General features: G+C 43.2%; 1 protein-coding gene across 2 annotated transcripts in view; it reads left to right on the forward strand.

Moving 5' to 3' along the window:
• The window catches only part of HECTD4 (HECT domain E3 ubiquitin protein ligase 4), a 335,164-nt gene that overhangs the window by 46,815 nt on the left and 260,736 nt on the right, over positions 1-27,613 (forward strand). For both annotated transcript variants that reach the window (XM_082265115.1, XM_082265116.1), the window contains exon 2: positions 20,516-21,030. In XM_082265115.1, coding sequence (XP_082121241.1) covers positions 20,516-21,030 — 515 coding nt within the window. The remainder of the gene's footprint in view (positions 1-20,515; positions 21,031-27,613) is intronic.

Raw genomic sequence — 27,613 nt, forward strand, 5'->3', positions numbered from 1 at the left:
ACCTACAACTTTGCAATGTCTGTGGTATTAATAGGAGAAAAGAGAAGAGGCAGCACACTAAAGTTTTTTTAGACAAACCCTTCAGGGTTGGATCATCCCCGCATGCACAATTAACTATACAACTCCAGTCCAAAGAGCAGATTAAAACTGGTTTATTAAAATCAGTGGTAATAACAACACCTCAGTGCAATCAAGAGAATAAATGACAAACACTATAATGCATACATGGAAGTTACTGGCTTTTTGTAAGGGATTCAGTGACAATTCGTGATTAATGGCAAATGGAGACAGAATTGGGAAAAGACAATTTTTTTTTTTTCAAACAGTGAGTTTATTGAGATTTCAGTACAGTACAAGTTAAAAAAACATAAGAAACAAACTGAGCAAGCACATCATGACAGGCAACTTACACGGAGAACAGCAAAGTGCATGTGTCCAGAATACAACCAGTAAACATAGGGCATAAAAGTTTGTTGACGGTGCGGGGTGTATTATTACACTACATCGTGCCTATATACACGTATCAGGGCATTGCACCCATCTGTTCCAGATCTTATCAAACTTAAGGGGACACCCCTGTGTTTGTAGAGCAGTTTATAAAAGGGAATAGCGGTATTTACTTCCCGTATCCACATGCCAAAGTTTGGGGAATTGTTCCGCATCCAGTTCCTGGCTATTAATTTCCTGGCCGTAAACAGCGTCTCCTGTAAGAAGGCAGTCGTGAATTTGTCCGTGTCCTCATCCGGCTAAATACCAAGGAGACACTGCTTAGGGTCCAGTTGGAGCAGAGAGCCCATTTTGTCATGGAGGAAAGCTACCACCTGTTGCCAGTAGCCCCGGAGCTGAGGGCAGCTCCAGAGCAAGTGGAAAAAGGTACCTTTGCATTGGCACATCGGACATCCCGGGTCCCGGTCAGTCTGATATCTGGCCCTCCTGAGGGGTGTAAGGTAGGAACGATGAACGTCTGGGTAAGTCTATCGGACAATTTAGGGGATACCTTCTGACAGGTCGACATCTTCCAATTTTAGAGAGTAATGCCTCGTACACACGCAGCGATTATCGGCCGACCGTTCGTCTGACTTTTGTCCAGAGTGGTGTTTTGTTGGTTGAAATGTGCCTAGACTACACATGAATTTTCTCGGCCAACAAAAATCTACTTCAGAAGTGATGTCATGTGCTGGTTTACTTTCCGTGTGTTTTTTCTTCTCTGAGCATGCCCAGTCTTGCTCATCAGATTTTTGTCTGCCGAAATCTGTACTGACTGACGGAAAATCGGCCGTTGTGTTGACGGCCAACAAAAATTTTATAGCCTGCACACCAGATTTTATTCGGCCGAAAAGTCGGAGTCGGTTGTCGAAAGCATCATACTAACAAGCCGAAAATTCCCGGCCAATAATCGATCCGTGTCTACGAGGCTTTAGCATTATCTCCTGACATCAGTCAGATTCACGTTCATATCTTTTAGATCCCCAGACCACCTTATGACCTTAGCGGAGGACATTCTGCTTTATGCAGATTGCAATCTCATCTAGTTTTCAAATCTTTGCCCAGTTTCCAAAGTGGGAAGAAGCTAAAACTGTGGCAGTTCAATCAAAAAGTTTCCAGACATAAACAAATGGGGCGAGCCAGAGACAAAAATATTTGCAACAAAGTCGAGCAAACAAATAGAAAGTTTATATTTACTAGAGGAAGAAGATAGAAGCCAGGGTCTGAATTCATTCTTTCTAAAAGTAGAAATTTTAAAGCGGTAGGAGACTCATCCTGTGCTATTTCTGCTATATCAAGCTTTTCTAACTAGCTAACCTTCTTCCTTTCTGTGTAATCCGTCCTTTCTGAGCAATGACCTAATCAGCACATGCGCACTTAGCCCCATTTTTCCGGCAGACTCTTCATGCCGGGAAAATGGTGTTTACATGCCAGGGATATGTCGTTTCCTTTGCCTGACGTCAGCTCCACGATCCCCTGAGACTAGTTTCCCATTTACAAGCTGAGCCTTACCCCATGTGACTTGCTACGTCACAGGGATTGTAGAGGCGGATAGTGCAGCACAGGATTGAACCTGAGAGGGCAATATTGCTTACTGAGCGCGAGATTATGGAAATGGACAGAAGTAAAAATCACATTGAACGCAGTAGACAGCGGTCAGTATGGCGGCGGCTGCAACCGAAAAAGAGCTTTAGAAAACCATGTTTTTACAAGTAAGAAGTGTTCTATATGTTTTCCCTGTGCGGCGCTCTGATTTTATATAACTTAATACACATCATTCTGTAATTTCAGGTAGAAGTATCTGAGTTTACTACCGCTTCAAGATAGGTTATGCTTCCTTCACCCACTTTGGTTCCAATGGCAATTCAAACAATTTGAACAGATAGGGCGAGAGTAAGGCAGGCCATAGATGCCACGTAAATGAACATTCACTAGGAAATGCTCAGTGTGGATGTCTCTCACCCTCGACCCTATTGGCTGTGTGAACCCTATCAAAATGGTTTTTCTATTTACATTTTTTTACCTTTTTCGGCAAACTCCTTTTTTGATACCAAAGTCTTTCTTTGCTAAAATAGATAAAACCATTACCTCCTTCGTGTGGGCTGGTAGGCCTTGCAGACTTGCTAAATCTGTTCTATACTTCCTGATTCCAGCGGCCTAGCTCCTCATATTTTATGTTCTACTATTGGGCAGCTGTACTCATGACAGTCCACTGATGGGTCTCACAGCCCAGAGATAAAGTAGCGGTGACAATTGATGCTGTTTTACTGGGCTCACACGCAGAATTTGCCCAACGCCACAGTTGCAGTCCTAATAAACGACCCTGTATTCTTTCAAGTCCTGACTGGAAAGGAGTCTGGCTGAGTAACGCACATTGTTGCCATAAAAGCACAATTGTAACAATAAAGTGCTACTAAACCCAGGACACTGCATTCATGATATATGTCTCCTACAGTACACAGAACATGGAAATGCAATTCATTTAGTAAAGATAAAACACACGATAGTTGTCTGTCTACAGTACACAGAACATGGAAATGCAATTAAAAATGCAATTAATTTAGTAAAGATAAAACGCAAAATACATGCACCCTTCAAAGAAAAAAACTCTCTAGCAATACACACCTAACTGAGCATGTGCAGCCTGACTCTAAAGGCTGTCTTATCCCAGGCATGTTCTGGAGTCAGTGGAAGAAAGGGAAGGACCTGTGCATACAGGATCAAACAGCTTTTTTACACAATGCAGAGGATTAACCCCTTAGGATCCACAATTAGTATAACAAGCATGCTTTACTGCATAAACAGACTAATTTTACTGTTGTGGGTTTAGTAACACTTTAATGTGATTTATGTAAGCATGTATATAAAAAAACTAAAATTGCGCAGATTAAACAGAACAGTTTTTTTTAGAAAGATGCTGAGTGTGTCTGTTCCCTACTGCAGTAGTTATAAATAGTTTGAAACCGCTAATCAATATGAGGCAAATGAGGCTAGGATTTGCCTATCTATAAAAATTCCAGAACAAACTGACTGGAGGTGAGAAGAATCATCACGGCCTACTTGACAATTACCAAAGATTGGAGAGTATCAGTCTATTGTACGAGGGTGACAGTCTATTTTATACTCCAAACCTAAGGACAAGGACATTCAGAATGTCCATTGCAAGGTTGTGAAGATTTGCCGTAGAAAGGTATCTTCCTCATGGTCTTTCCCCACCAGGAATAATCCAAGTACATGCTGTAAGAGTCTTGGCAGCAGGGGTATCGCTGGAGCAGACTTAAGCCTTGTACACACAGGCTGAATGTCGGGGGGCATTTGCCGGTTCAATAGAAATCAGCTGACACTCAGCCTGTGTGTACTGCAGTTGGTACATCAGAAGCCATTCAGCCGGCTTCTGTCGAAGGAGCATAACCAAAAAAACATGTACAGGCCCCCTAGCACTAACCCCACAGTACAGGCCCCCTAGCACTAACCCCACAGTACAGGCCCCCTAGCACAAACCCCACAGTACAGGCCCCCTTTCAATGCAGTGACAAGCGTACATGCCCCCTTTCAATGCAGTGACCAGCGTACATGACCCCTTTCAATGCAGTGACCAGCGTACATGACCCCTTTCAATGCAGTGACCAGCGTACATGACCCCTTTCAATGCAGTGACCAGCGTACATGACCCCTTTCAATGCAGTGACCAGCGTACATGACCCCTTTCAATGCAGTGACCAGCGTACATGACCACTTTCAATGCTGTGACCCGCATACATGCCCCTTTCAATGCAGTGACCAGCGTACATGCCCCCTTCAATGCAGTGACCAGCGTACATGCCCCCTTCAATGCAGTGACCAGCGTACATGCCCCCTTCAATGCAGTGACCACCGTATATGCCCCCTTCAATGCAGTGACCACCGTATATGCCCCCTTCAATGCAGTGACCACCGTATATGCCCCCTTCAATGCAGTGACCAGCGTACATGCCCCCAATGCAGTGACCAGCGTACATGCCCCCAATGCAGTGACCAGCGTGCGTGCCCCCTTCAATGCATTGAACAGTGTACATGTCCCCAATGCAGAGTTTAGCGTGCGTGCCCCCTTCAATGCATTGATCAGTGTACATGTCCCCAATGCAGAGTTTAGCGTGCATGCCCCCTTCAATGCATTTAACAGTGTACATGTCATGATGTCTCCAATGCAGAGTTTAGCATGCGTGCCCCCTTCAATGCTTTTAACAGTGTAGATGTCATGATGCCCCAATGCAGAGTTTAGCGTGCATGCCCCCATCAATGCATTGATCAGTGTACATGTCCCCAATGCAGAGTTTAGCGTGCATGCCCCCTTCAATGCATTTAACAGTGTACATGTCATGATGTCTCCAATGCAGAGTTTAGCATGCGTGCCCCCTTCAATGCTTTTAACAGTGTAGATGTCATGATGCCCCAATGCAGAGTTTAGCGTGCGTGCCCCCTTCAATGCATTGATCAGTGTACATGTCCCCAATGCAGAGTTTAGCGTGCATGCCCCCTTCAATGCATTTAACAGTGTACATGTCATGATGTCTCCAATGCAGAGTTTAGCATGCATGCCCCCTTCAATGCTTTTAACAGTGTAGATGTCATGATGCCCCAATGCAGAGTTTAGCGTGCATGCCCCCATCAATGCATTGATCAGTGTACATGTCCCCAATGCAGAGTTTAGCGTGCGTGCCCCCATCAATGCATTGATCAGTGTACATGTCCCCAATGCAGAGTTTAGCGTGCGTGCCCCCTTCAATGCATTTAACAGTGTACATGTCCCCAATGCAGAGTTTAGCGTGCATGCCCGACTGAGAGCAGTGCACTTACCTGGAGGCTGGAGCCCTGTGAGTCACGGCGGCTTCTCCTCTCTCCGACTCCGTCCTCTTCGTTCTGCGGGAACCAGCGGGAAGGTGAGCAGCGTCTCGGCCTCTCTTCTTCTTCGTTCGGCGGGGGCAGGAAGGTGAGCGGCGCTTCTCCCTCTCGGCCTCTCCTCTTCTGCGGCAGGCGGCGGGAAGGTGAGCGGCGCTTCTCCCTCTCTCGGCCTCTCCTCTTCTGCGGCGGGCGGCGGGAAGGTGATCGGCTCCGGCTTCTTCTCGACGACTCTTCGGCGGCGGGAAGGTGACCGGGCGGTGACGGTGAGTGACTAATGCACGCACCGGCACAGCCCCCAACGAGGTCAGCAGGGATGTCCTGAATCATGATTGGTCCAGGCTGGAGTCTGGACCAATCATGATCCAAGACATCACAAAAAGGGGGTGGTGTAGCGCAGTGCTCTGCGCCACAGTTACGCCCCAGAAGGCCGCCAATCGGCGCCTCTGCCGGGTGGAAAACCCCACCCCCCCCCCCATAGCCACCAATGAGTCCGGCGCCCCTGGTGGGCAAAACATGGATTTTTTTTTTAATCTTTTTTTTTTTTTGGGGGGGAGGGGGGGGGGTGGCGCCCCTGCGCCACCTATCGGCCGGCCGCCACTGATTAGAACAGCAGGGGAGATCGCTGTACTGACGTATAGTTAATACAGGGCTTTAGGTCTTATGTACACTGCTGCTCCTAAACTCAAGTTTAGCTTTTGGTAATTTTTCTTTTTCTCCCAAAACCCCTGAACTCATAGACTTTTACCAGAGTTTAGGAGCAGCAGAGTTTAGAGGCAGTCAAAGCTCCACTCCTGAATGCAGAAGAATCCCATTCAGAAGAGGGGCTTTTGGGCATAAAAAATGCCAACTGCTCCTAAACTCTAGGTGGGTTTAGCACTTGACAGTTAATTCATTTCAATGGCCATAATACATGTAATTTATTTCTGGTCAATGAACTAAACTCCCAAACACCAAATGCTGCTAAACTTTCCTAAACTCACCTAAACTGGTTTGAAAAGATGCAGCTTGGGTGAGTTTATAATGCTGATTTTCTCCTGTCAGGATAAACAGTATTTACTAAAAACCAGGGTGCATTAAGACTTATAAGGCAGCACTGTGGACTACATTTCCAGACTTTTGTCAAACACTACGGAATCAACCTTTCCAGTCAGGACCAAGCATTGAACAGAAAAATACTGCAAGTAGTAGTCACCAAGGAGGTAGAAGAAGATATGCGCACACCGCAACAAGATCCTGAGAAATGCTTCTTTATTCAAAGATAATACAGCACAGGTTTCCAAGGATGTTAACGCGTTTCACACAATATAGTGCAATGCTAAATCATACCAACTTGAGCATTTCTCTATCCTGCTGTGGTTTGCAGCTATCTTCTTTTATCTCTTTGGTTTACTGCAGTGGCATGCTGGGCCGGCACCTACCAGGAGGGGCTAGTGATGGGTTTGGCTTTTCTACCCTACTTGGAGTAGTGTTTCCCCCACATTTGTAAGCAGTAGTCTCCCCACATCCACCATTTATGTTACTTTTAGAGATTCTCTACTTCCTAACTGTTGGTCAGTAGATTAGTATGTGAGCTGATATCCCTCCAATGCAGCCACAGATCTCAGTTTAACCCAATAAGGCCCCCTGTTCACACCAGAGCGATTTTTAGCTTGTAAAACGCTCAGCTCTGAAGCTCCAAAACGGCCAACAAGCAAAATCCTATTCATTTCAATTGTGCCTGTTCACATAGGAGCATTCTGTAGCCTGAAGCAAACTACCTGAAGCTCAAAGTACATGAGCTTCTTTTTGGCCCCATAGACTTTAATAGAAAAGCCTGACTTGAGCAGAAAAGCGTTAGTAAACCACTCAAATAGCAGCTCTCCGCTTCTAAGTTCCTCTCCCTCTAATGCTTTTTATTGGCTAAACAAAAACGCCTGACACTGTAAAAAGCTTGTAATACACTTCTTAAACTCTTTAGAAAAGCTTAAATGCCAGCAAATCGATATGTTCAGGTGTAACGGGAGTCTAGGGCTCCATTCACACATGGCGTTCTGTTTTGCGGGCGGAATCGCGCCATTCTGCCCGCAATTCTGAAACCCCGCAAATCGCGGGACACCCTTGTGATGCCCGCTACTTTGAATGGCATGGCATTTAAAATAATGGGCATTGCAAGGGCGTCCCATGATTTGCAGGGTTTCCACATCGCAGGCAGAAACGTGGTGATTACGCCGTCAAACCGGAACACCATGGTGTGAATGGAGGCTAAGGTTTTTGATTCCAAAGCTAAATAAAAAATAAATAAAAAAATGTCCAAAGCTAAATAAAAAATAAGTTTTGGCTGGACATCTACTTTGAAGAACCATCCATGGTCCCCCGTGGAAAGAAACCTTTAATAATCCTAGTACAATGCCATCCTGGTTTGTTTGAACTGGCAGTGATTTGTTTTTTTAGGATGGAAATGTCCCTTCCTGCAAACCATTTAAAAATCTGCTTGTCTGAGAATGACCTTTCAGTCTTTTTACCTGCACACATAACATTTGTAAGAAATTTATCAAAGGTTTTTTTTTTTTTTCCCAGTGTTGCACGTGAGGCTTTTGATGATCAGGACTGCCCTAAATACAAAAGAATCCATGAATTTGTGGTTATAAGAGACAATGTAGATGTAACTGATATAATGGATCGCTGTGTCATGCAGCACTGCGTGTGGCTGACAGCAGCTGGAATACAGAGGGTCTTTCTTTCTCTTTCTGTTCTCCCATGAACAGATCCACATCATTAACAAAATGCCGAGCCCTCACCATTGGTTGTCTTTGTTTATTTTGTCTAGTCAGATTGTTTTTTGTCCTGTGCTTTTCTGCATATACGGTTGCAGTATCTAAAATACGTTTTTTCTGTTTCTTTGTTTAGTTACCTGTTGATTGCAATTTGTATTTTTGTTGTATCTAAAAAAAAAATGACCCAGCAAACAAATATAGTACACGCCTGAAGACGTTTCATAAAATATAGGTGGGTAAAATGTACTTTTTGCTCTTTTGAGTTAGTCCCGGGTCACACTTGTGCGATGTGGGAAGGCTGCGAATTCGCAGCCTGTTCCCGCATTGCAAACGCACCTCTGGCAGTTCACACTGCCATATGCGATACGCTGGGGGTGTCAATTAAATGTTAACGACACCCCCAGTTTGATCGCTTTTCGCAGTGCGATCTGACAGTTCGCACAGGATCGGATCGCACAAGTGTGAACCACTGTGCGATCCGATCCTGATGCGGCTGGAAAAAAGGGTCATGTGCGACTTTTGTGCGGGTGCAGTGCGAATTTCAGCCATACAAAGTGTATGGCTGAATTCGCACCGCACAGCCGATCGCATTTAATGAAGGAGCAGTGCGCTCCAAATTATATGCGATCGCCGCACTCGCACAAGTGTGAACCAGCACTAAAAGTTAATTAGACAAGATCATGAAAGGACCAAAGACATGCTGCTACCTTATTTGGCTCCTGTCTAAATTGGCCTAATGGTATAAATGTGAGTTAGAGACCTTAGATTGTAAGCTCCTTGAGGACAGGGACTGATGTGAATGTACAATATACACACACCAGCCACTTTTATTAGGTACCCTTTTACCTTCAGAACTGCCTTAATTCTTCATGGCATAGATTCAACAAGGTGTTGGAAACGTTCCTCAGAGATTTTGCTCCATTATGACATGATAGCATCACGCAGTTGCTGCAGCTTTGTCGGCTGCACATCCATGATATGAATCTCCTGTTCCACCACATCCTAAAGTTGCTCTATTGGATTGAGATCTGGTGACTGTGGAGGCCATTGGAGTACAGTGACCTCATTGTCATGTTCAAGAAACCAGTGGTGAGATGATTTAAGCTTTGTGACATGGTGCATTATGCTGCTGGAAGAAGCTATCAGAAGATGGTAACACTGTAGTCATAAAGGGATAGGAACAATATTCAGGTAGGCTGTGACGTTTAAACATTGTTCTATTGGTATTAGGTCGCTCCGACTTGGGGGGCGACCTGTGAAGTCGCGTGCAGTGCGACTTTGGCGCGACTTGCACGGACTTCACATAATGGAAGTCAATGCAAGTCGCCTCCAGGTCACCCCGAAATAGTACAGGACCCTTTTTCTAAGTCGGAGCGACTTGTGTCGCTCCTATTAGAACGGCTCCTGTACCGCACAGTTGGAGCGACGGTGCACGACTTGTCAGGCTGACCAAGTAGCCTGACAAGTCGTGCCAGTGTGAATGGACTCTTAAGGAGCCCAAAGTGTGCCAAGAAAATATCACCCACACCACCAGCCTGAACCATTGAAAAAAGGCAGGATGGATCCATGCTTTCATATTTGTTAATGCCAAATTCTGACTCTACCATCTGAATGTGACAGCTGAAATCCAGAATCATCAGACTAGGCAAAGTTTTTTTCAATCTTCTATTGTCCAATTTTGGTGAGCCTGTGCTAATTGTAGCTTTAGTTTCCTCTTCTTAGCTGGCAGCACTGCTGTGCAAATCACATGCAATATCTGTGCGATGCAAATTCAGCCATACAGATTGTATAGCTTAATTTGCATCGCATTCGGACCAAACTCATGCATGTCTCTTTTTTTTGATCTGCACCAGAAACGAATCGCATGGGTGTTCGCACCCATACAATCCAGATCCAGTCTGAAACGACAGTTCGCACTGCGATATGCAAACTGATTTGGGGGTGTCCTTAACTTTGTATTGACACTCCCAGCGGTTAGCACATGACAGTGCGAGTCGGTTCCTTCCTGCGAGGTCGGGTGCCTTACTTTCACTGTCCAATTTCAAAGTCAACCTAAGCAAACTCTCTTTTGCTCCTGACACCACTGCTACCCTTTAACCCCTTCCTGACCAGGGCCTATTTTGCGATTCGGCACTGCGTGACTTTAACGGACCATTGCGCGGTCGTGCGACGCTGTACCTAAACGAATTTGACGTCCTTTTTTTTTCCCACAAACAGAGCTTTCTTTTGGTGGTATTTGATCACCTGTGCGGTTTTTTTGATCATGCGCTATAAACCAAAAAAGAGCGACAATTTTGCAAAAATAACAATATTTTTCACATTTATAATATGAAATTCCCCCAAGAAAAAATGTAAAAATCAAAATGTTTTAACATTTACGGCCAATTTGTTTTCTGCTACATATGTTTGGTAAAAAAAAATCGCAAAAAGCGTATTTTGATTGGTTTGCGCAAAAGTTATCGCGTTTACTAACAAAGGGAAAGATTTTTGTAATTTCTGTGTTTTTTTTTTTTTTTAACGCGTAATGGCGGCGATCTGCGATTTTTTTTTTTTTTTTTTTTTTTTTTTTTTTGCTGTACTGCGACATTGCAGCGGACAGATCGGACCCTTGACTGACATTTTTGACACTTTTGGGGTTACCAGTGACATTTCTACAGTAATCAGTGCTATACATATGCACTGTTACTGTAAAATTACACTGGCAGTGAAGGGGTTAACTTTTTTTGAGAGGGAGGGGTTATGTGTGTCCCTAGGGGCGTGATACTAACTGTGATTGGCTGTGGCTTGAGGTGTAGGAACAATGATCAACGGTCCTACATAGTAGAACCGTATAATCACTGTTTCTACACAGGGGAGAATGACAGGCGGCTTGTTTACATCAGCCGCCTGCCTTTCTCCCTCTGCACCGACAATCGGCGAGTGACCGGCGGACATCGGGTCCGCCAGTCACACGTGCGGGGGGGTCCGTGACCGCGCGGGAGCGGGAGCGTGCCTCCGGCGGCACGCGCTCGCTCCCCAGAGCCTCACAGGCTAGCGATGTAGTACTATGACGCTCTGCCTGTGAAGGGCTGACTGCCGCAGTAAATATACTGTGAGCAGTCGGCAAGTGGTTAATTTACCATTCTGATGGGCCCAAATCAAACCTCAAATACCCAGGAACATACCCTCACAAAAGATCTACAGAAAACATATGAAATAACTCTTTTAGGCTTGGTTCACATTGGTGTGATCCCCGGAACCCGCAGTGGACTTGCACGGTTCCCGCATCACATCAATGTGAACCGAGCCCTAAAAGACAAAGTTATTTTCATACGTTTTCTGTAGATCTTTTGTGAGGGTATGTTCCTGGGTATTTGAGGTTTGATATGAGCCCATCAGAATGGTAAATTAAGTTAAAGGGTAGCAGTGGTGTCAGGAGCAAAAGAGAGTTTGCTAAGGTTGACTTTGAAATTGGACAGTGAAAGTATGTCTGTGTAAGCGGCAAGCTTATTTTGTTCTGAGGCACCTAATATCAGGGTTTGCCCTTATGTTGCATTGCAGAAAATATATGCATAGACAGAGTGGATGGCCTTGACGGGTGCCGATTGGGATACGGTAGTAATCCAATCTCGTTCATTTTACTTTTACTGCTGCCACTGGTTTAGCATAGAGTGCTGTATTTTTTTTGGGCCGCAATGCTTAAGGGCGACTTTTAGGCTCTGTTTCACATATATGCGGTGGGAGAAACGCAGCGAATCCTGTGTTTCCCACACCGCACTGAAATCACATGACATTCATGCAAAGCGCAGGGGGTTGACAATGTTGTCGACACCACAAAACGGTTGGCAAAACGCAGTGCAATTGACAGAATCGGATTGCATGGGTGTGAACACCCATACAGTCTGATTCCAGTGGAGGAAAAAAGGGATGGCTGAAATCACACTGCACAGACAATGCAGTGCGATTCCTATCTGAATCACATGCGGTGTCCCACTCTGCATATATACACTATATTGTCAAAAGTATTGGGACGCCTGCCTTTACACGCTCATTAACTTTTATGGCATCCCAGTCTTAGTTCGTAGGGTTCAATATTGAGTTGGCCCCCCCTTTGTAGCTATAACAGCTTCAGCTCTTCTGGGGAGGCTGTCCACAAGGTTTAGGAGTGTGTCTATGGGAATGTTTGACCATTCTTCCAAAAGCGCATTTGTGAGGTCAGGCACTGATGTTAGATGAGAAGGCCTGGCTCACAGTCTCCACTCTAATTCATCCCAAAGGTGTTCTATCAGGTTGAGGTCCATAAAGACATGGATGAGTGAGTTTGGGGTGGAGGAACTTGACTGACCTGCACAGAGTCTTGACCTCACCCCGATAGAACACCTTCTCGTCCAACATCAGTGCCTGACCTCAAAAATTCAGTACTGGAAGAATAGTCAAACATTCCCTTAGACACATTCCTAAATATTGTGGACAGCCTTCCCATAAGAGTTGAAGTTGTTATAGCTGCAAAGCGTGGGCAAATGCAATATTGAACCCTAAGAACTAAGACTGGGATGCCTTTAAAGTTCATGGGTGTGTAAAGGCAGGCGTCCTGATACTTTTGACAATATAGTGTATGTGAACCCCAGCTTTAGAAATTGCCAGTCCACTGTCAAACATTTCTCTGCATCTGTGGAGAGTAGAGGGAGTTCTGGCATTATAGGTAATATATATAACCCCAATGGTATTGTTCCAGGCCTCCTGACGGGAGACAGAGCCGCCTGGTCAGGTGCATAAGAATAATTATGTTCAGGAGCATCCTGTTTTTATTTTAGTGAAGTATTTCAAGTCCGAATTCAGCAGTACAATTAAACTTTCCCCAGGAACAGAATCTGGAGCTAAGGAGAATTGTAACCATAGGTGGTAGTTGTGCCCCAGGCCATAGCTTCTTGATCTGCATACTGTTGTGGTAGTTCTGATTATCACGGGGTGTCACAGCCAGGCCCGTTTGAAGAATGTCCCTCTATGCCACTCTTTTACTACGGAGTCTGCATTGGTCCCCCTCATTGTGTTGCTTCACTGAACATCTGCTGTGCTGCCTTCTTTATTGCACATGCGTACCTTGTGGATTTTCCAACCTCCAACCAGAAGCCTGCACCCCCACCACTGCGCTTTTCTGCAAGTGATCAGTCATGGTCCCCTTGCTGCTGCCTTACAGTGATGAGGTCACAGACAGCTGTCTAATCGGTCTTGCTTCGGCAGTTTGTGAATACCCCCTTGGGGAATTCTGCAAACTTGCTTGCAGTATATCCGATCTTAGACGCAGAGCGATCCAGCGGGCCCTTCTGGCTTATTATCTACCAAGAGCTCATGGATGGCTTGCAGGCCCAGTTGTTTCTTGCTGGAGTTCGTATGATTCTTGGAGACTGCCATAAATTTCCCAAGCGGGACCCATCCTCTGCGTTATCCAGAGAAAATTTTTCTCCTCGATGTCAGATTTTATGGCTAAAATCACTTCCATGATAGCGGACTTGGGATTCAGGGGGGTGTAAGTGTGTTTCATCACATTCTCCTCCAGAGACTGTCTGATATCCCTGTTGCTGCAGCTGTCTCCATGCTCTCAGCGGGAGTGTAACCTATCCTTTTTTTGGATGAGTTTGTGCCTGATGCACCTCAGAAGATACTTTTTTGGTCCCTAATGACTAGGGGTGCACCGATCCGACTTTTTTGTCCTGATACCGATATCTGTCATTGTTTATCTGCCGATACCGATCCGGAACTGCACACATAAAGCATGCGGCTGCAGTACAGAGCAAAGCCGCTGCTTCATGTGTACGGCTCCTCCATTCACAGGCGGAGTGCATCTGATATCACTCCGCCTGTGAGCTGGAACTATACAGGAAGTAGCGGCTCCCATCCCATACTACTACTGCACCTAGTAAGGGATGGCTGAACCGGGACGCAGCAAAACTGGATCAGCCCGTGGATCGGTTAATTTTACTGATCCCCCGATCCAGCTATTGTGGCAGTATCGGCACCGATATCCAATCCGAATATCGGATCAGTGCATCCCTACTAATGACACAGCGCACACCTGTCTAAAGCTAGAACAGGCACGTCTGAATTCTCCAAGGTCACCAGTCTGCTTCCTCAGAAGTCCCCAAGCTGTCAAAGCTTTCTCTATACACTCGTTACTTACACCAGTTTTTACTCAGCAGTACCCTATTGAGTAATTTCCAAGACGTCCAGCCATTTCCTAACTTAACAAGACTCTATCCCTTGAACCAGTTCATTATCCCCAAAGCAAAAGGGGGAATTTGCCCCATTCTGGAATTCAAAGACACTCAAAGCCTTCATGCAAATAGAAGATTCCAAAGAATCGAAAGAGTGGGAAACGCCAGTGTTAGTCATTTAACAAAAATGGCTGGTTACTACCTTTGCTGGTATGGCTGTTAAAGCCCATGTCCTGAAAGTTTGGGACCTATCTGATTGTGTTATACCTACAGTCTTATAACGGACATTATAAAGGATAACTGCGCTAAAATATGCATCACTCCGCATATGTGACAACACCAAATATGCAAATAAAAGATAATAAACTGCGCTGAAATAGTATTGCGTGCTAATGCTCACACGTGTGAATATATAGTCCCAATAATCTCTAGATATAGATGTATTCTTGAAATGCACAGATCTTCAACAGCTATAGGACCTCCTCAAGTGATACAATCTGCTTACCAGATTTAGATGAAAATTATGCCAAAGATAATCCCAATGACACCAGAATGTCTCCCTCGTTAGGTTGATCAGTTGAGTCTCTCAAACCGTAGGACCTCAAACAACGTTGGATCATACATATGGAAAAAGAAAGGGTCCCATAGCGTAATACTGATAATGCATATTACAAATATAAGGAACCCAAGAAGTGCACGTTTATAATGTATTGTTTACACCAGATAGTGATAAGACCAAAGGAAGTACCGCAGAAAGTACACCAATATCCCACCACCAAGTGTACCAACTGCTTACCAGAACTATAAAATAATAAGCCCAAAGGGATGATGACAACCACCGGAAATACGATCTGCTTACCAGAACTGAAAATATTTGGGCAAGAAGATGACCACCAAAAGCACAAACTGCTTACCAGAAATATTAGCAAAAGAGCAGGGTAAAGGTATAATGGACCATCCAGAAATGGATCGAACTACATCAATAGTGGATATTAACCATCGCCCATTAATGCCAACCTCTTAACAGATGTCAGTAAGGTTACAGCCAAGCAAAGGGAGACTCAGTATCCAATCCCTCCAGATAAGTAGATGGATATCGCAGGGTGCGCATTAATCCCCAGATCACCTGGTCGCGGCGTGCTGACATCATCGGAACGAGACTAGGACGGGCGGAGGAGCCGACCGGCCGGCGGCTTGTTACACATACGCTCTCCATTCACGGATATTGTGTGAGTTTTATTCTTTTAAACGATTAAAGCAAGCAGTTTTACACTATGGGATGTCTGTACATTTATTTGCATATGTGATCTGGGATTGATGCGCACCCTGTGATATCCATCTACTTATCTGGAGGGATTGGATACCGAGTCAGTAATATCGGAGTGTCCTGGATCTGGAGCAGGGCCATCTCCCTTTGCTTGGCTGTAACCTTACTGACATCTGTTAACAGATTGGCATTAATGGGTGATGGTTAATATCCACTATTGATGTAGTTTGGTCCATTTCTGGATGGTCCATTATACCTTTACCCTGCTCTTTTGCTATTATTTCTGGTAAGCAGTTTGTGCTTTTGGTGGTCATCTTCTTGGCCAAATATTTTCAGTTCTGGTAAGCAGATCGTATTTCCGGTGGTTGTCATCATCCCTTTTGGCTTATTATTTTATAGTTCTGGTAAGCAGTTGGTACACTTGGTGGTGGGATATTGGTGTACTTTCTGCTGTACTTCCTTTGGTCTTATCACTATCTGATGTCAACAATACATTATACACGTGCACTTCTTGGATTCCTTTATATTTGTAATATGCATGATCAGTATTACGCTATGGGACCCTTTCTTTTTCCATATGTATGATCCAATGTTGTTTGAGGTCCTACGGTTTGAGAGACTCAACTGATCAACCTAATGAGGGAGACATTCTGGTGTCATTGGGATTATCTTTGGCATAATTTTCTTGAGGAGGTCCTATAGCTGTTGAAGATCTGTGTATTTAAAGAATACATCTATATCTAGAGACTATTGGGGACTATATATTCACACGTGTGAGCATTAGCACGCAATACTAATTTCAGTGCAGCTTATTATCTTTTATAACGGACATTGTTAGATGTTAAATCTGGGCCCCCATAATTCTTTTTACGGACTGATTGCCTCTCGTTCTTATGGCAATAGTCTTCGTCCAGGGTGGTGCTAACATACCGTATCTTCAGCCTGTGACTCCATGGGATCTCAACCTGGTTATGTTAGCTCTTCAAAACCCACCCTTGGAATCTGTTAGAGACATTTCTCTTGTCTCCGATAATGATCGTTTTCTTGTTGCCAACTCAGGTGAGTGTCTTAAATTAGCGAGTGTACCTTGTACATAACCTTTTCTGGTGCAACAATGAGAATATAATATCTTGATGCCCCTTTCCCCCTTATGTGGTTTCTCCCTTTTCACCTTAACCAGGACATTGTGCTTCCATCTCTGGTCCTGTGCCAGTTCATTCGAAGAACATATCCATCCTTTGTTTGCATGTGGCGTAAGCTGGTTATCTCCTGGCTACTGCTTCATTCCGATAGATTGATTGCCTTTTTGCCATTCCTTGCTGTTGATTCATTATTAATAGGTGGCTTTGGACTTTCCCCTTGGACTTCAGCATCTGGCATCTGTTTCTTATATTTGCAAGGTTGCCACCTGGTCTAATGTTCACACGTTCGCTTAGTTTTATTAGGGGAATGTTAAAACCTTTTCTGATGCCAACTTCAGACAACAGATCCTTCAGGCAGCTATTTGAGCTGCAAGCTACCCCAGTTTTGCTGTTGTTGGAGGTCTTGTTAGTTTTTTTTATTTTCTGTGTTGCACACTCCTCAGTTGGACTGCTTTAGGCAGTCTAATTCTCTGTAACCTAATGAAAGATGAAAAAAACAGGATTTTTGCGCTTGCTGTAAAATCCATTTCATTTGTTTTTTTTAGTCAGCCGGCAGCTTGCTTTCTCTTGAAAGTATTCCAAGCAGCTTGCGAGCCGCTGGAACGCTTTCAGAAATGGCGGGAGGGGACGTCCCCCTCTTGCCGCTCGCCAGTGTTTCTCCGGACTCGCCAAAGAAGCGATCGGTTGGTGTAAGGCTGGCCATACACTATACAATTTTCTTATTCAATTTCCTTTAGATTTACCTTTAACTATGTTGTGCAAGGGCCTGCCTGATTGCATACAAATTGAAAGTGTTTAGGTTTGACCCTATATTACATGGTTTTGGTAAATCTAAAGGAATGTTGAACAAGAAAATTGTATAGTGTATGGCCAGCCTAACCGGCTGCTCACATAGGCGATCAAAGAGTAGATCCTCTTTTTTTGATTGCCTCTATGGCCTTTAAGGACTGGAGTAACGTCACTTCTGGTCCAGGCTGGAATAAAAAAAAAAAATATATATATATATATATATATATATATATATATATATATAATACATTTTTTAATCTATTGCTTTTAAAGCTAAAGATTTGGGGTCTTTTTTTACCCCAGATCTCTCCATAAAGAGGATCTTTCATCATAATTTCTTTTACAAGGGATGTTTACATTCCTTGTAATAGGAATAAAAGTGAGAAAAAATGAAAGGGACAGTGTAAAAAAGGAAATTGAAAGTGCCCCATCTCTTTGTGCTCATGCGCAGAAGCGAGCGCATACGTAAGTCGCGCACCCATATGTAAACAATGTTCGCACCACACATGTGAGGTATCGCCACCAACTTTAGAGTGAGAGCAATAATTCTAGCGCTAGACCTTTGTAACTCTAAACAGGTAGCCTGTAAATGTGTTTAAAAAGTGTGGCCTATGAGGATTTTTAAGTACCAAACTTTATCGCCATTCCACAAGTGTGCGCAATTTTAAAGTGTTACATGCTGAGTATTTATTTGGCATAACATCATCATTCACATTTTACAAAAAAAATTGGTATATATTGCCTTTTTTTTTTTTTTTTTTTAATTCAATAAAATATTAAAAAAAAAAAAAAAAAAATTGCATTTGAAAAACCGCTGTGCACATACCGTGTGACATACACAATTGCAACAATCGCCAGTTTATTCCCTAGGATCTCTGCTAAAAAAACATTACAAACATATGTTTGGGAGTTTGAAGTAATTTTCTAGCAAAAAATACTGCTTTAAACAAAAAGTGCTAGAAAAAGCCTGTTCTTCAAGTGATAAAGGTACACCCAAATATGGCTGTAACATGTTATGAAAGGTGAACTTATCCTTTAAAAGCTTAAGTTTAGTCAAATCTTTTTTTAAAAAAATCAGCTCAAGGGACAGTACTTTAGTACTTTAGTGTAAAGTGTCCCTTTGTGCTGCTGGCTGCTTTCTTAAAGCCCGTACACACGTACCGATTGTTGGCCGTGAATTTTCAGCCGCCACCCGATCGGCCGATTATCGGCTTGTTAGTATGATGCTTCCGACAACCGACTGCGACTTGTCGGCCGAACAAAATCTGGTGTGCATGCTATAAAATTTTTGTTGGCCGTCACCAGAACGGCCGATTGTTCGTCAGTCAGTACAGAATTCGGCAGACAAAAGCCAGATGAGCAAGACTGGGCATGCTCAGAGAAGAAAAAACACACGGAAAGTTAACCATCACATGATATCACTTCTGCAGTTGGTTGTTGTTGGCCGACAAAATTCGTGTGCAGTCTAGAGCACATTTCAACCAACAAAACAGCACCGGACAAAAGACGGCCGAATGGTCGGCCGACAATCGGTGCGTGTGTACGGGGCTTTAGTTCTTACTTGAAGTTTGCGGGGGATTGTTTGAAATCTAAAGTCCTCTGCTACTCTACTGAGAACAGCCAGCAGCACAGGGACCCTTCTCATTAAAATGGAAGTATCATCCCTTTTGCTGTTTATATATTTTTTTTTTTACTAATTAAATATTTTTCAACATTTTATTACAATTTTTTCTAGCCTACTCCCATTATTCTGAATGACTGATTTTAAAGTTTGGAAATGTATTTTAGAAGAATCCCACACACTTACTTCCTTGAATTCTGTGACTTATTAAGTATGTCCTGTGTGTAGACATTATGTTACACATTTTACAGAGCCTGCCCTCTATAGTACAGAGGTGCTGAGAGAAGGCATTTCAGGAGGCGGAGTCAGTATAGAAATCACTGCTTGCAGGCAGCAAGGTACCATGGGATATGTAGTCCTTAGAAATTAAAGGTAAGCAGCAGAAGACAAGCTGCAAAGCTTGCTGGGAATTGCTGGTAATCCAATTGTGGAAAGAGATGACCAGCAGACAGGTAGAACTAACAACATGAAAGGAGATTTTTAAAAGAGAAGTTCACTTTTTTAAAGAAAATAAAAAAAAATGCACATTTTTTGCAGGTAAAATAAATGTGCATTTACTATTTTTGTTTTAGGAGCCTGTAAAGCATTGAACCAGCATCAGTAGATCGCTGATGTCATGCAGGTCTCCTGCAGATGGTCAGCGTAAGCTATCTGCCATGTACATCGTACGGCCAGGCAGTTTCACACTGACAGGAAGACTCAATGAACTACCACAGTGCTCAACAGCGCCATGGCAGTTCATTGAAAACTACAAGCTGACAGCCGCAAGGGGATGTTGGGACTTGTAGTTCATTCATACACAGAGCTCTGTGAATGACTGGCGTGGTCGTGCTGTTTTTTTTCTCCCGTACTGTTGTCACAGGGACAGAGAGCAGCGGGGAGCAAGTTACATATTCCACCCTAAAATGGGTGGAACATGTAACATGTTCCCAAAGGGTAACTTATCATTTTAAAGCATGTTATTTTTGGGTTGTCAAAAATAACTATTGTTATTAACTAAGTGTATACTGTCACTATAGAATTCCTTTAAGCTCTGAGCACAATAATTAACAGGTTAATTTAACATGAACCAGACAGCAATTTTTTTTTTTAAATAATTTTTGTCCAACAGCAGATATCATAAGATACTACAGATCTCGTGTGCCTTTTTAAATTGCATGAAAAGGTTTTTACGGTAAATGCAAATAATTGTCAGACTGGTTTATTGATATTATGCCCTGCTAAATAATTTTTGTGTGGAGTTTTTAGTTGTATTTCATCTATAGGTCCAGTGTAACACTCTACGCAGTGTTAGCTTGGTGGGATGTACGTCATGATATCTGTGTAGAATTTCTAAAACCGTAATATTTTGAAGGCTAATCCATTTTTTTTTTTATTTGCTTCAGATTTTGTCATTCGAAACGAAGAACCCTACAGAATTAGCAGAACGCTTGCGAGCAGTGTGCGGAAATCAGAGCAACGCTTATGCACGGTTACTTGAATATCGCCTAAACGCCTTGCGTGGATTGTGGAATGCCCAGCGCCAGTTGGCTTTGGAAGAACAACATGAGAGGGAGGGCTCCGATGAGGAAACCTTGGCATTACTCAAGCGACAAGGCCTGCTACAACAACCGGAACAGGCTCCATTTACATCTCGAATGGGACTCTTGTTGGTATTTCCCCTTATTCAGTCTCAGAGTAAAACAGACCCCTCACTTTGTAATATAACAGCTGAGGTGCTATTAAATTGCCTTCGGGACTGTCAGCCTTTGAGCCTCACTAAAGAACCAGCTGACTGCTTGAATGGAATAGAGGCTTTGCTTTGCTCTTGGCTGGAAGACGCTTCTACTTTGGATCAGCAAGCCTCTTTCAAGCAAAAAGAAAACTCTGCTGCTGCCCTGGTTGCCTTGGCATGTGCCAGGTATGTGAGAAAGCCGAGCACATATTTAGAAGTTATTCATTTCTGTATCTAAATTCAAGTTTGAGCTATTGAGTTCTGTAAACATGCTTTTTTTTTTTTTTAAAGCAAAGAATCTGGTAAATTTTAAAAAGGTGTTTAAAGCTGTCTCAAATGAAAATATAAAATATTATAATGCGGTATTTCATCATTTGTTTAAATTGATTTTAGTCCTGACTATATTACAAAAATATTTAAAAAAATTACTAACCATTCTCAAATAATGGTAATCTGCCGAACTGCTGACAAATTTGCAAAAACAGTGTTTGTTTTTTTTTTTTCTTTTTATACTAATGTAAATACAGACTATTCTTTTTAATGTGCTTGTACACACAGATGTGTAAATATGCACTGCATAAAGATTAGTGGAAAAAAAAAAAACTGCATTGCTGGTCAGTATTTTTACATGTTAATACACGCATATGTCACACTCCATGAAAGAAAACATGGAAGATCTTTATATATGTACCAAATACATGCAAATGCATGTAAGCACTATACTGCACATCCATTTTTTCTTTTCTGCCAGGAATATCTAATTTTCATACATAAGCACAATGTTTTAATTACTCTTAAGGCTACATTCACATGTTAGCGTAGCAGACCGCGGGCAGAATCACTGCGATTCTGCCCGCGATCTGGAAATCATTGCAAATCGCGGGGACACGTGTGCGTTGCCGTTGATTTGCAATGGCACCCCAAACGCTGTGCGATGTTGCTGCGATTTCCGCCTGCCGAATCGCGGTAACATCGCGCAAACAAAATCGAGGGTCACATGACGCCCCAAAGAAGCTCTTGTACCTTTTTTGGGCGTCATGCGCCCCGCGATTTTGTTTGCACGATGTTACCGCGCACATGTGAACGCTAACATGTGAACGTAGCCTAAGGGTGACCATGCTCATACTACTATACCTGGAGAAGTAGCCTCGTCACACTAGACATGGAGGTGTGAGAACTACAAAACATCTCCCCTTCTTATTTACAAGGATAACTAGGAACAATGCTAACTGATGACAGCCAGCAGAGTCAGACAGCCCAGGCTCGCAAGATTTTTGTTCTGGTAAAGAACTTCAGGAATGGGATTACATGTTGACCATATCAAAAAGAAGCTCTGTTCCATCCTCCGATCCCTACACATGCACCATTCTCTGTGTGGTGTATTTTGCAGCAGGCCACACAGCTAAAAGCTGATTATTTTTAAAATCTGGGTTTTAGAATCCTAAAAGTTGGGTTGTTTCTGAGGGCAGATAAGGGTTTTTGTGAGAGAGTAATAGAAAGGTGAAGTCACATATTCAGTGTTAAATTCTTTTAATGTCACTCAGAGCCTGACCCCATTGCTGGAATCAGGTTAAGTCACCTGAAATCGGAGTCATTCTGCCAACTGCCTGACCTTTCACACTGGCTCACAATTCCTCGGAATACATCGCAGAATAAATCTTTAATATGTAAACTTTCATAATTAAAGGACAAATACTCAGTGTTTTTGTCCTATCCTGGCGGGTTCTCTTTATCTATAACTGGTAAAAAATAGCATTTTTTTTTTCTTGGAATTTTTATAATACATTTGTGGCCTTATTTACATGCGAGCTGTGGCCCCGTACGTGCGTCTGGAACTGCCAGGAGCTACGTGCAGGCAGCCTATGTTCGGCCTAGTTCACACCTATGCAGGTTGCAGTTTGCATATTCCAAGTGCATTTTGTGTTTCAATACACATTATTGATCCATTAAAGTCTATGGAACCAAAAACCAGAAAAAAGTCCCTGGCCCTTTCCATAAAATACACAGATGTGAATGTGACCCAAAGGAAAACCATGGTAAATGTACTGTAGTGTGTTTCAGCAAAACCGAAAACGCACTAAGAAATGCATAGGTGAGAACCAGGCCTAACTGTCTGGGGATGCAGCAGCCGTACAGACACAGCCAGTCATCCTAGGGTGTTTTCACACTTGGTGCGATTGCCTGGTCTGAACCCGAGTTCGATTGCTCCCCCTGCCCCCGATGGACTGCGTTCACATTTTATTTTTGTATCCGAACCGTGGTACACTTGTCATCAAGCTGCAGCGGGCGCATACTCATGTTGCTTGGCAACCGCTGTAAACGAGAAGGTGCCAAAATGGATAGAATTGCTTGCTGTGGTATGATTGCGTTCTCATCAGCAGCGAACCATACTGGAGTTCTCATGAACCGTACCCCAGACCATCCTTTTAAGTGGACTCGGGTACGGTCCCGAGTTCAAAGACCGTGTTCACATCATCAAAAAGAACCGAATTCTAACATTAATCGAACCCGAGTGCGAACCAAAAGTGTTAGTGTGAAAACACCCTAAGTGGACTCGGGTACGGTTCGCGGGTGCGCACCCGAGTACAAAGACAGTGTTCGGATCATCAAAAAGAACCGAATTCTGACATCAATCGAACCCGGGTGCGCACCAAAAGTGCTAGTGGGAAAACGCCCCTAATTTGACAGACGTGTAGAGGCGGGTAGCTGCACCCAGCTCCTGGTTGCTCCAGCCACATAAACAAATGACCACACTCTACCCGCCACAATGTCCCCGGCAGTGAGGCCTAAAAGTATACCTTTCATGGGAGAATCATGGGGATTCCCATGCAGACCTCTTGAAAATGCTAATTATGTAGCATTTAGGCCCCATTCACCCCACTGTGGCATGTAGGTGTATATGCTGCAATAAGAAACCTCATTTGTTTAAATGGGCTGCCTAACGCAATGCATCACAACAAAAAGGTGTTCAACATATACTGTATACCATACATCGCAGTAATATGAGGCCTGTATAAATGGGCCTTTATACTCCAGGACCATGTTGTAATTTGTACTGGGTCAGTGACTCGGATACAGTTGAAGCCAAAGCATCAGAATGACAGCCAGGGAGCTATCATGCTTTGGAGCAGGGTTGTCCAACATTTTGACCCTCCTGGGCTGCAGAAGAGGAATTGTCTTGAGCCACACATAAAATACTCTAACAATCGGGATAGCTGATAAGCAGAAAAAGTCGGGCAGATCACAAGTTTACTATCGCTGATATAGAATAGATAATGTACCAGTCGGGGTAATAAAACTCAGGTTTTTATTATAAAAGTAAAAGAGGACAACAAAAAACCTAGTGCGATATTTGACCCTGTTTTTGAGAAACTATCACATCAATATCCGGTTTGATGGTTAGAGTAGCGATTCTCACTGAATTCTCAAGGTGCTCATCAGATATTTCTGGTTCTAAATTTGCCCTTTGTGTTCTTTCTCCTTGAATAGAGTTGCTCACAAATATAGGTGCTGCCGAAAACTGATGACCTGAATAAGGAGTGATTGTGAAGAGTGGGAGATTTTTCTTTGGGATGATAAAACCTATAAAAGTCCAGTAAAGAGACATTGTCAAATTTTCTTCAGTCGTGCGCTCCCACCCCCGCTCGTTCACTAGGAAGCCCGCGCATGTGACCAGCGGACCCGATGTCCGCCGGTCACTCGCGATCGTTGGCTGTGAAGGGAGAAATGTAATGTAAACAAAGCCGCCTGTCATTCTCCCCTGTGTAAAAGCATAGATCACTCGGTCCTGCTATGTAGGACCGTTGATCTGTGCTGTTACACACACAGCCACATCCAATGACAGTAAGAAACACGCCCCTAGAGACACACTTAACCCCTCCCTCTCCAATAAAGTTAACCCCTTCCCTCCCAGTGTAATTTTTACAGTAACAGTGCATATGTATAGCACTGATTACTTTAGTAATGTCACTGGTACCCCAAAAGTGTCAAAAATGTCAGTCAAGGGTCCGATCTGTCCGCCGCAATGTCGCAGTCCCGCAAAAAAAAACGCAGATCGCCGCCATTACTCGTTAAATAAAAAAACAACAAAAATGACAAAAATCTTTCCCTTAGTTAGTAAACGCAATAACTTTTGCGCAAACCAATCAAAATACGATTATTGTGATTTTTTTTTTTTTACCAAACATAGGTAGCAGAAAACAAATTGGCCAAAAATTAAAAAAAAAACTTTGATTTTTACATTTTTTTGGGGGAATTTCATATAAAAAAATGTAAAAAATATTGTTATTTTTGCAAAATTGTCGCTCTTTTTTTGATTATAGCGCATGATCTAAAAATCGCACAGGTGTTCAAATACCACAAAAAGAAAGCTCTATTTATGGGGAAAAAAAAGGCGTCAACTTCGTTTAGGTACATCGTCGCACGGCCGCGCAATTGTCCGTTAAAGTCACGCAGTGCCGAATCGCAAAATACCCGCTGGTCAGGAAGGGGGTAAAATCTTCCAGGGCTTAAGTGGTTAAGTGATTTGTGACATCTGCACTCCCTGTCCTCTTCAGTCTGGCTGTACATATCTGTGTATGTCTGAAGTCCCATAAGACCTCACAGGCAGTGAAGAGAAAGATGAATGTTGGCAATAATGCCTGTCTGTGCAGTGCAAAACTTTACAACAAATATGGGGTTAGCCACTACATACCATTCCTCCTTAACATGCTAGTTGGTAGGCTGTCATCTTGGTCTAAAGCTTCAGCGCTTTGAATCACTGACCTGGAACTAGGAAGTCTGACAAAACAGGCTGCATGCTTGTTCCAGTTTAATGATTTATCTGTTGAATGCAGAGATTGCCAGGAATCTAGTATTTTTAGAATCAGATCTGTAATGATACCTGTACTTCTCTCAGTATAGATTTCTTATTAATTATGGCAGCCTCAGAATACATTTTTATTCAGAGAATCGCCAAATCTGGGTGCACCAGATGGCAATAGCAAATGTGGTACGTGGTTCAACTGCATACACAGTTGCACAGAATATTCTGCCCAGTGTAGAATAATTATAATCACAAGACTGGCTGTACAGAATTACAATTTTTTGGGCAGGTAATGTATTTCTTGTTTTAAATCGGAGCTCCACCCAAAAGGGGAAGTTCCTCTTTAAGCACTCCCCTGCCACAATTGGGGGTGGGGAGAAGCAGGTACCTAGTTTTGACAGGTAGCCACTCCCACTTCTGCTCAGATTGCCTAGACCAGCCTTTCTCAACCTTTTCAACACAGAGGAACCCTTGAAAAAAATTTCTGGTCCCGGGGAACCCCTGCTAAAAAGTAAAAATCTACAGCTCATGACACATTAGTGTGACAGTCAGTGGGAAGAATGCTCCTTACTCTTGTCACCATTGGGAATAATTACCCCCTACAGATAGCTAAAAGGAACAATGGTGTCATTGGGAACTTTCTGAGAGGCAGAAATCGCCCATTTCTCAAGGAACCCCTTGCAACCTCAGGAGGAACCCTGGTTGGGTAAACCCTGGTCTAGATATATCACAGGTCTCAGATGACTGCCAGACTATTCCGGAGGTGCAGTGCGACCCACGCATCATACGCAGTGGGCACCCAGCTGTGAAGCCACAAGTTGTCACTGCCAGATGCCCACAGTTGAAATGCCAGCATTGGGTAGAGAAGCCTGTGGGAAGGGATGGCTCAGGTAAGCAGATCACTGGATCCCAAGACAGGTGACACTTTTTGTAGCTGCTGACTTTTAATAAACACAAAAATGACTGGAGCTCTGCTTTAAGTTGTGTCATCACATTTCCTCTTGTATGTCAGAAGGCAGAAGGTTTTTTTTTTTTAACCTTAAAGTATTCTCTGCATTAAAATAAAAAAAAAAAAAAACCTTCTAAAAGTCAGTGGATGCACAGAGCCGGCTTGGGAGCAAGCCAGTGTTAATTTTGGCAGCAAATTTCAATTTAGTTTTAGTCTTAGTCTTAGGACTAAAATGGCATTTTAGTTTTAGTCCTATGTTAGTCTTCTGCAAGTGTTTTAGTTTTAGTCGTATTTAGTCGACTAAAACTCCAGTATATTTTAGTCGACTAAAACGCCCTACATTTTAGTCGACTAAAACTCATTTTAGTCATCTATAATCAAATGGGTGTAGTTCAATTGTAATTTGTAATGCATTATTTAAGCATTTCTCTACAATTTCCAAACTCATTATATACTACTGCTGGTCCTGGAGTGAAAAATCGAATATGTTATTATTTATGCTTTGAGCATGCACCAGTGTTAATTTTTGGCAGCAAATTTCGATTTAGTTTTAGTTATAGTCTTTTGACTAAAATGCCATTTTAGTTTTAGTCGTATTTTAGTCTTAAGACTAAAATGCCATTTTAGTTTTAGTCGTATTTTAGTCATCTGAATTGTGTTAGTCGACGAAAACGTTTTAGTCGGTTTTAGTCTACGAAATTAACACTGGAGCAAGCATGCATGAGTGCCCCCATAGCAAGCAGCTTGCTATGGGGCGTTTTGCAGAGGTAAGGGCCAGGAGTTGCCAGCAGGGGACCCAAGAAGAGAATGATGGGGGGTGTTGCTCTGTGCAAAGCCGTTGCAAGGAGCACATAAGTATGACATGTTTTGTTTTTAAAAAAAAAAGAAACTATGCCTTTACAATCGCATTAAGACTCTTTTCCATAGGCAGGCATGAAGCAAGCCTAACAGTTCATCAAGCCAGGAATAGCAGTTTCTGTAGTGCTTATTGGATTGATTATTTTGAGGGAAAACTC

The sequence above is a fragment of the Pelophylax lessonae genome, assembly GCF_965119305.1.
Source record: "Pelophylax lessonae genome assembly, chromosome: 1".
In the NCBI taxonomy this organism is placed as follows: domain Eukaryota; kingdom Metazoa; phylum Chordata; class Amphibia; order Anura; family Ranidae; genus Pelophylax; species Pelophylax lessonae.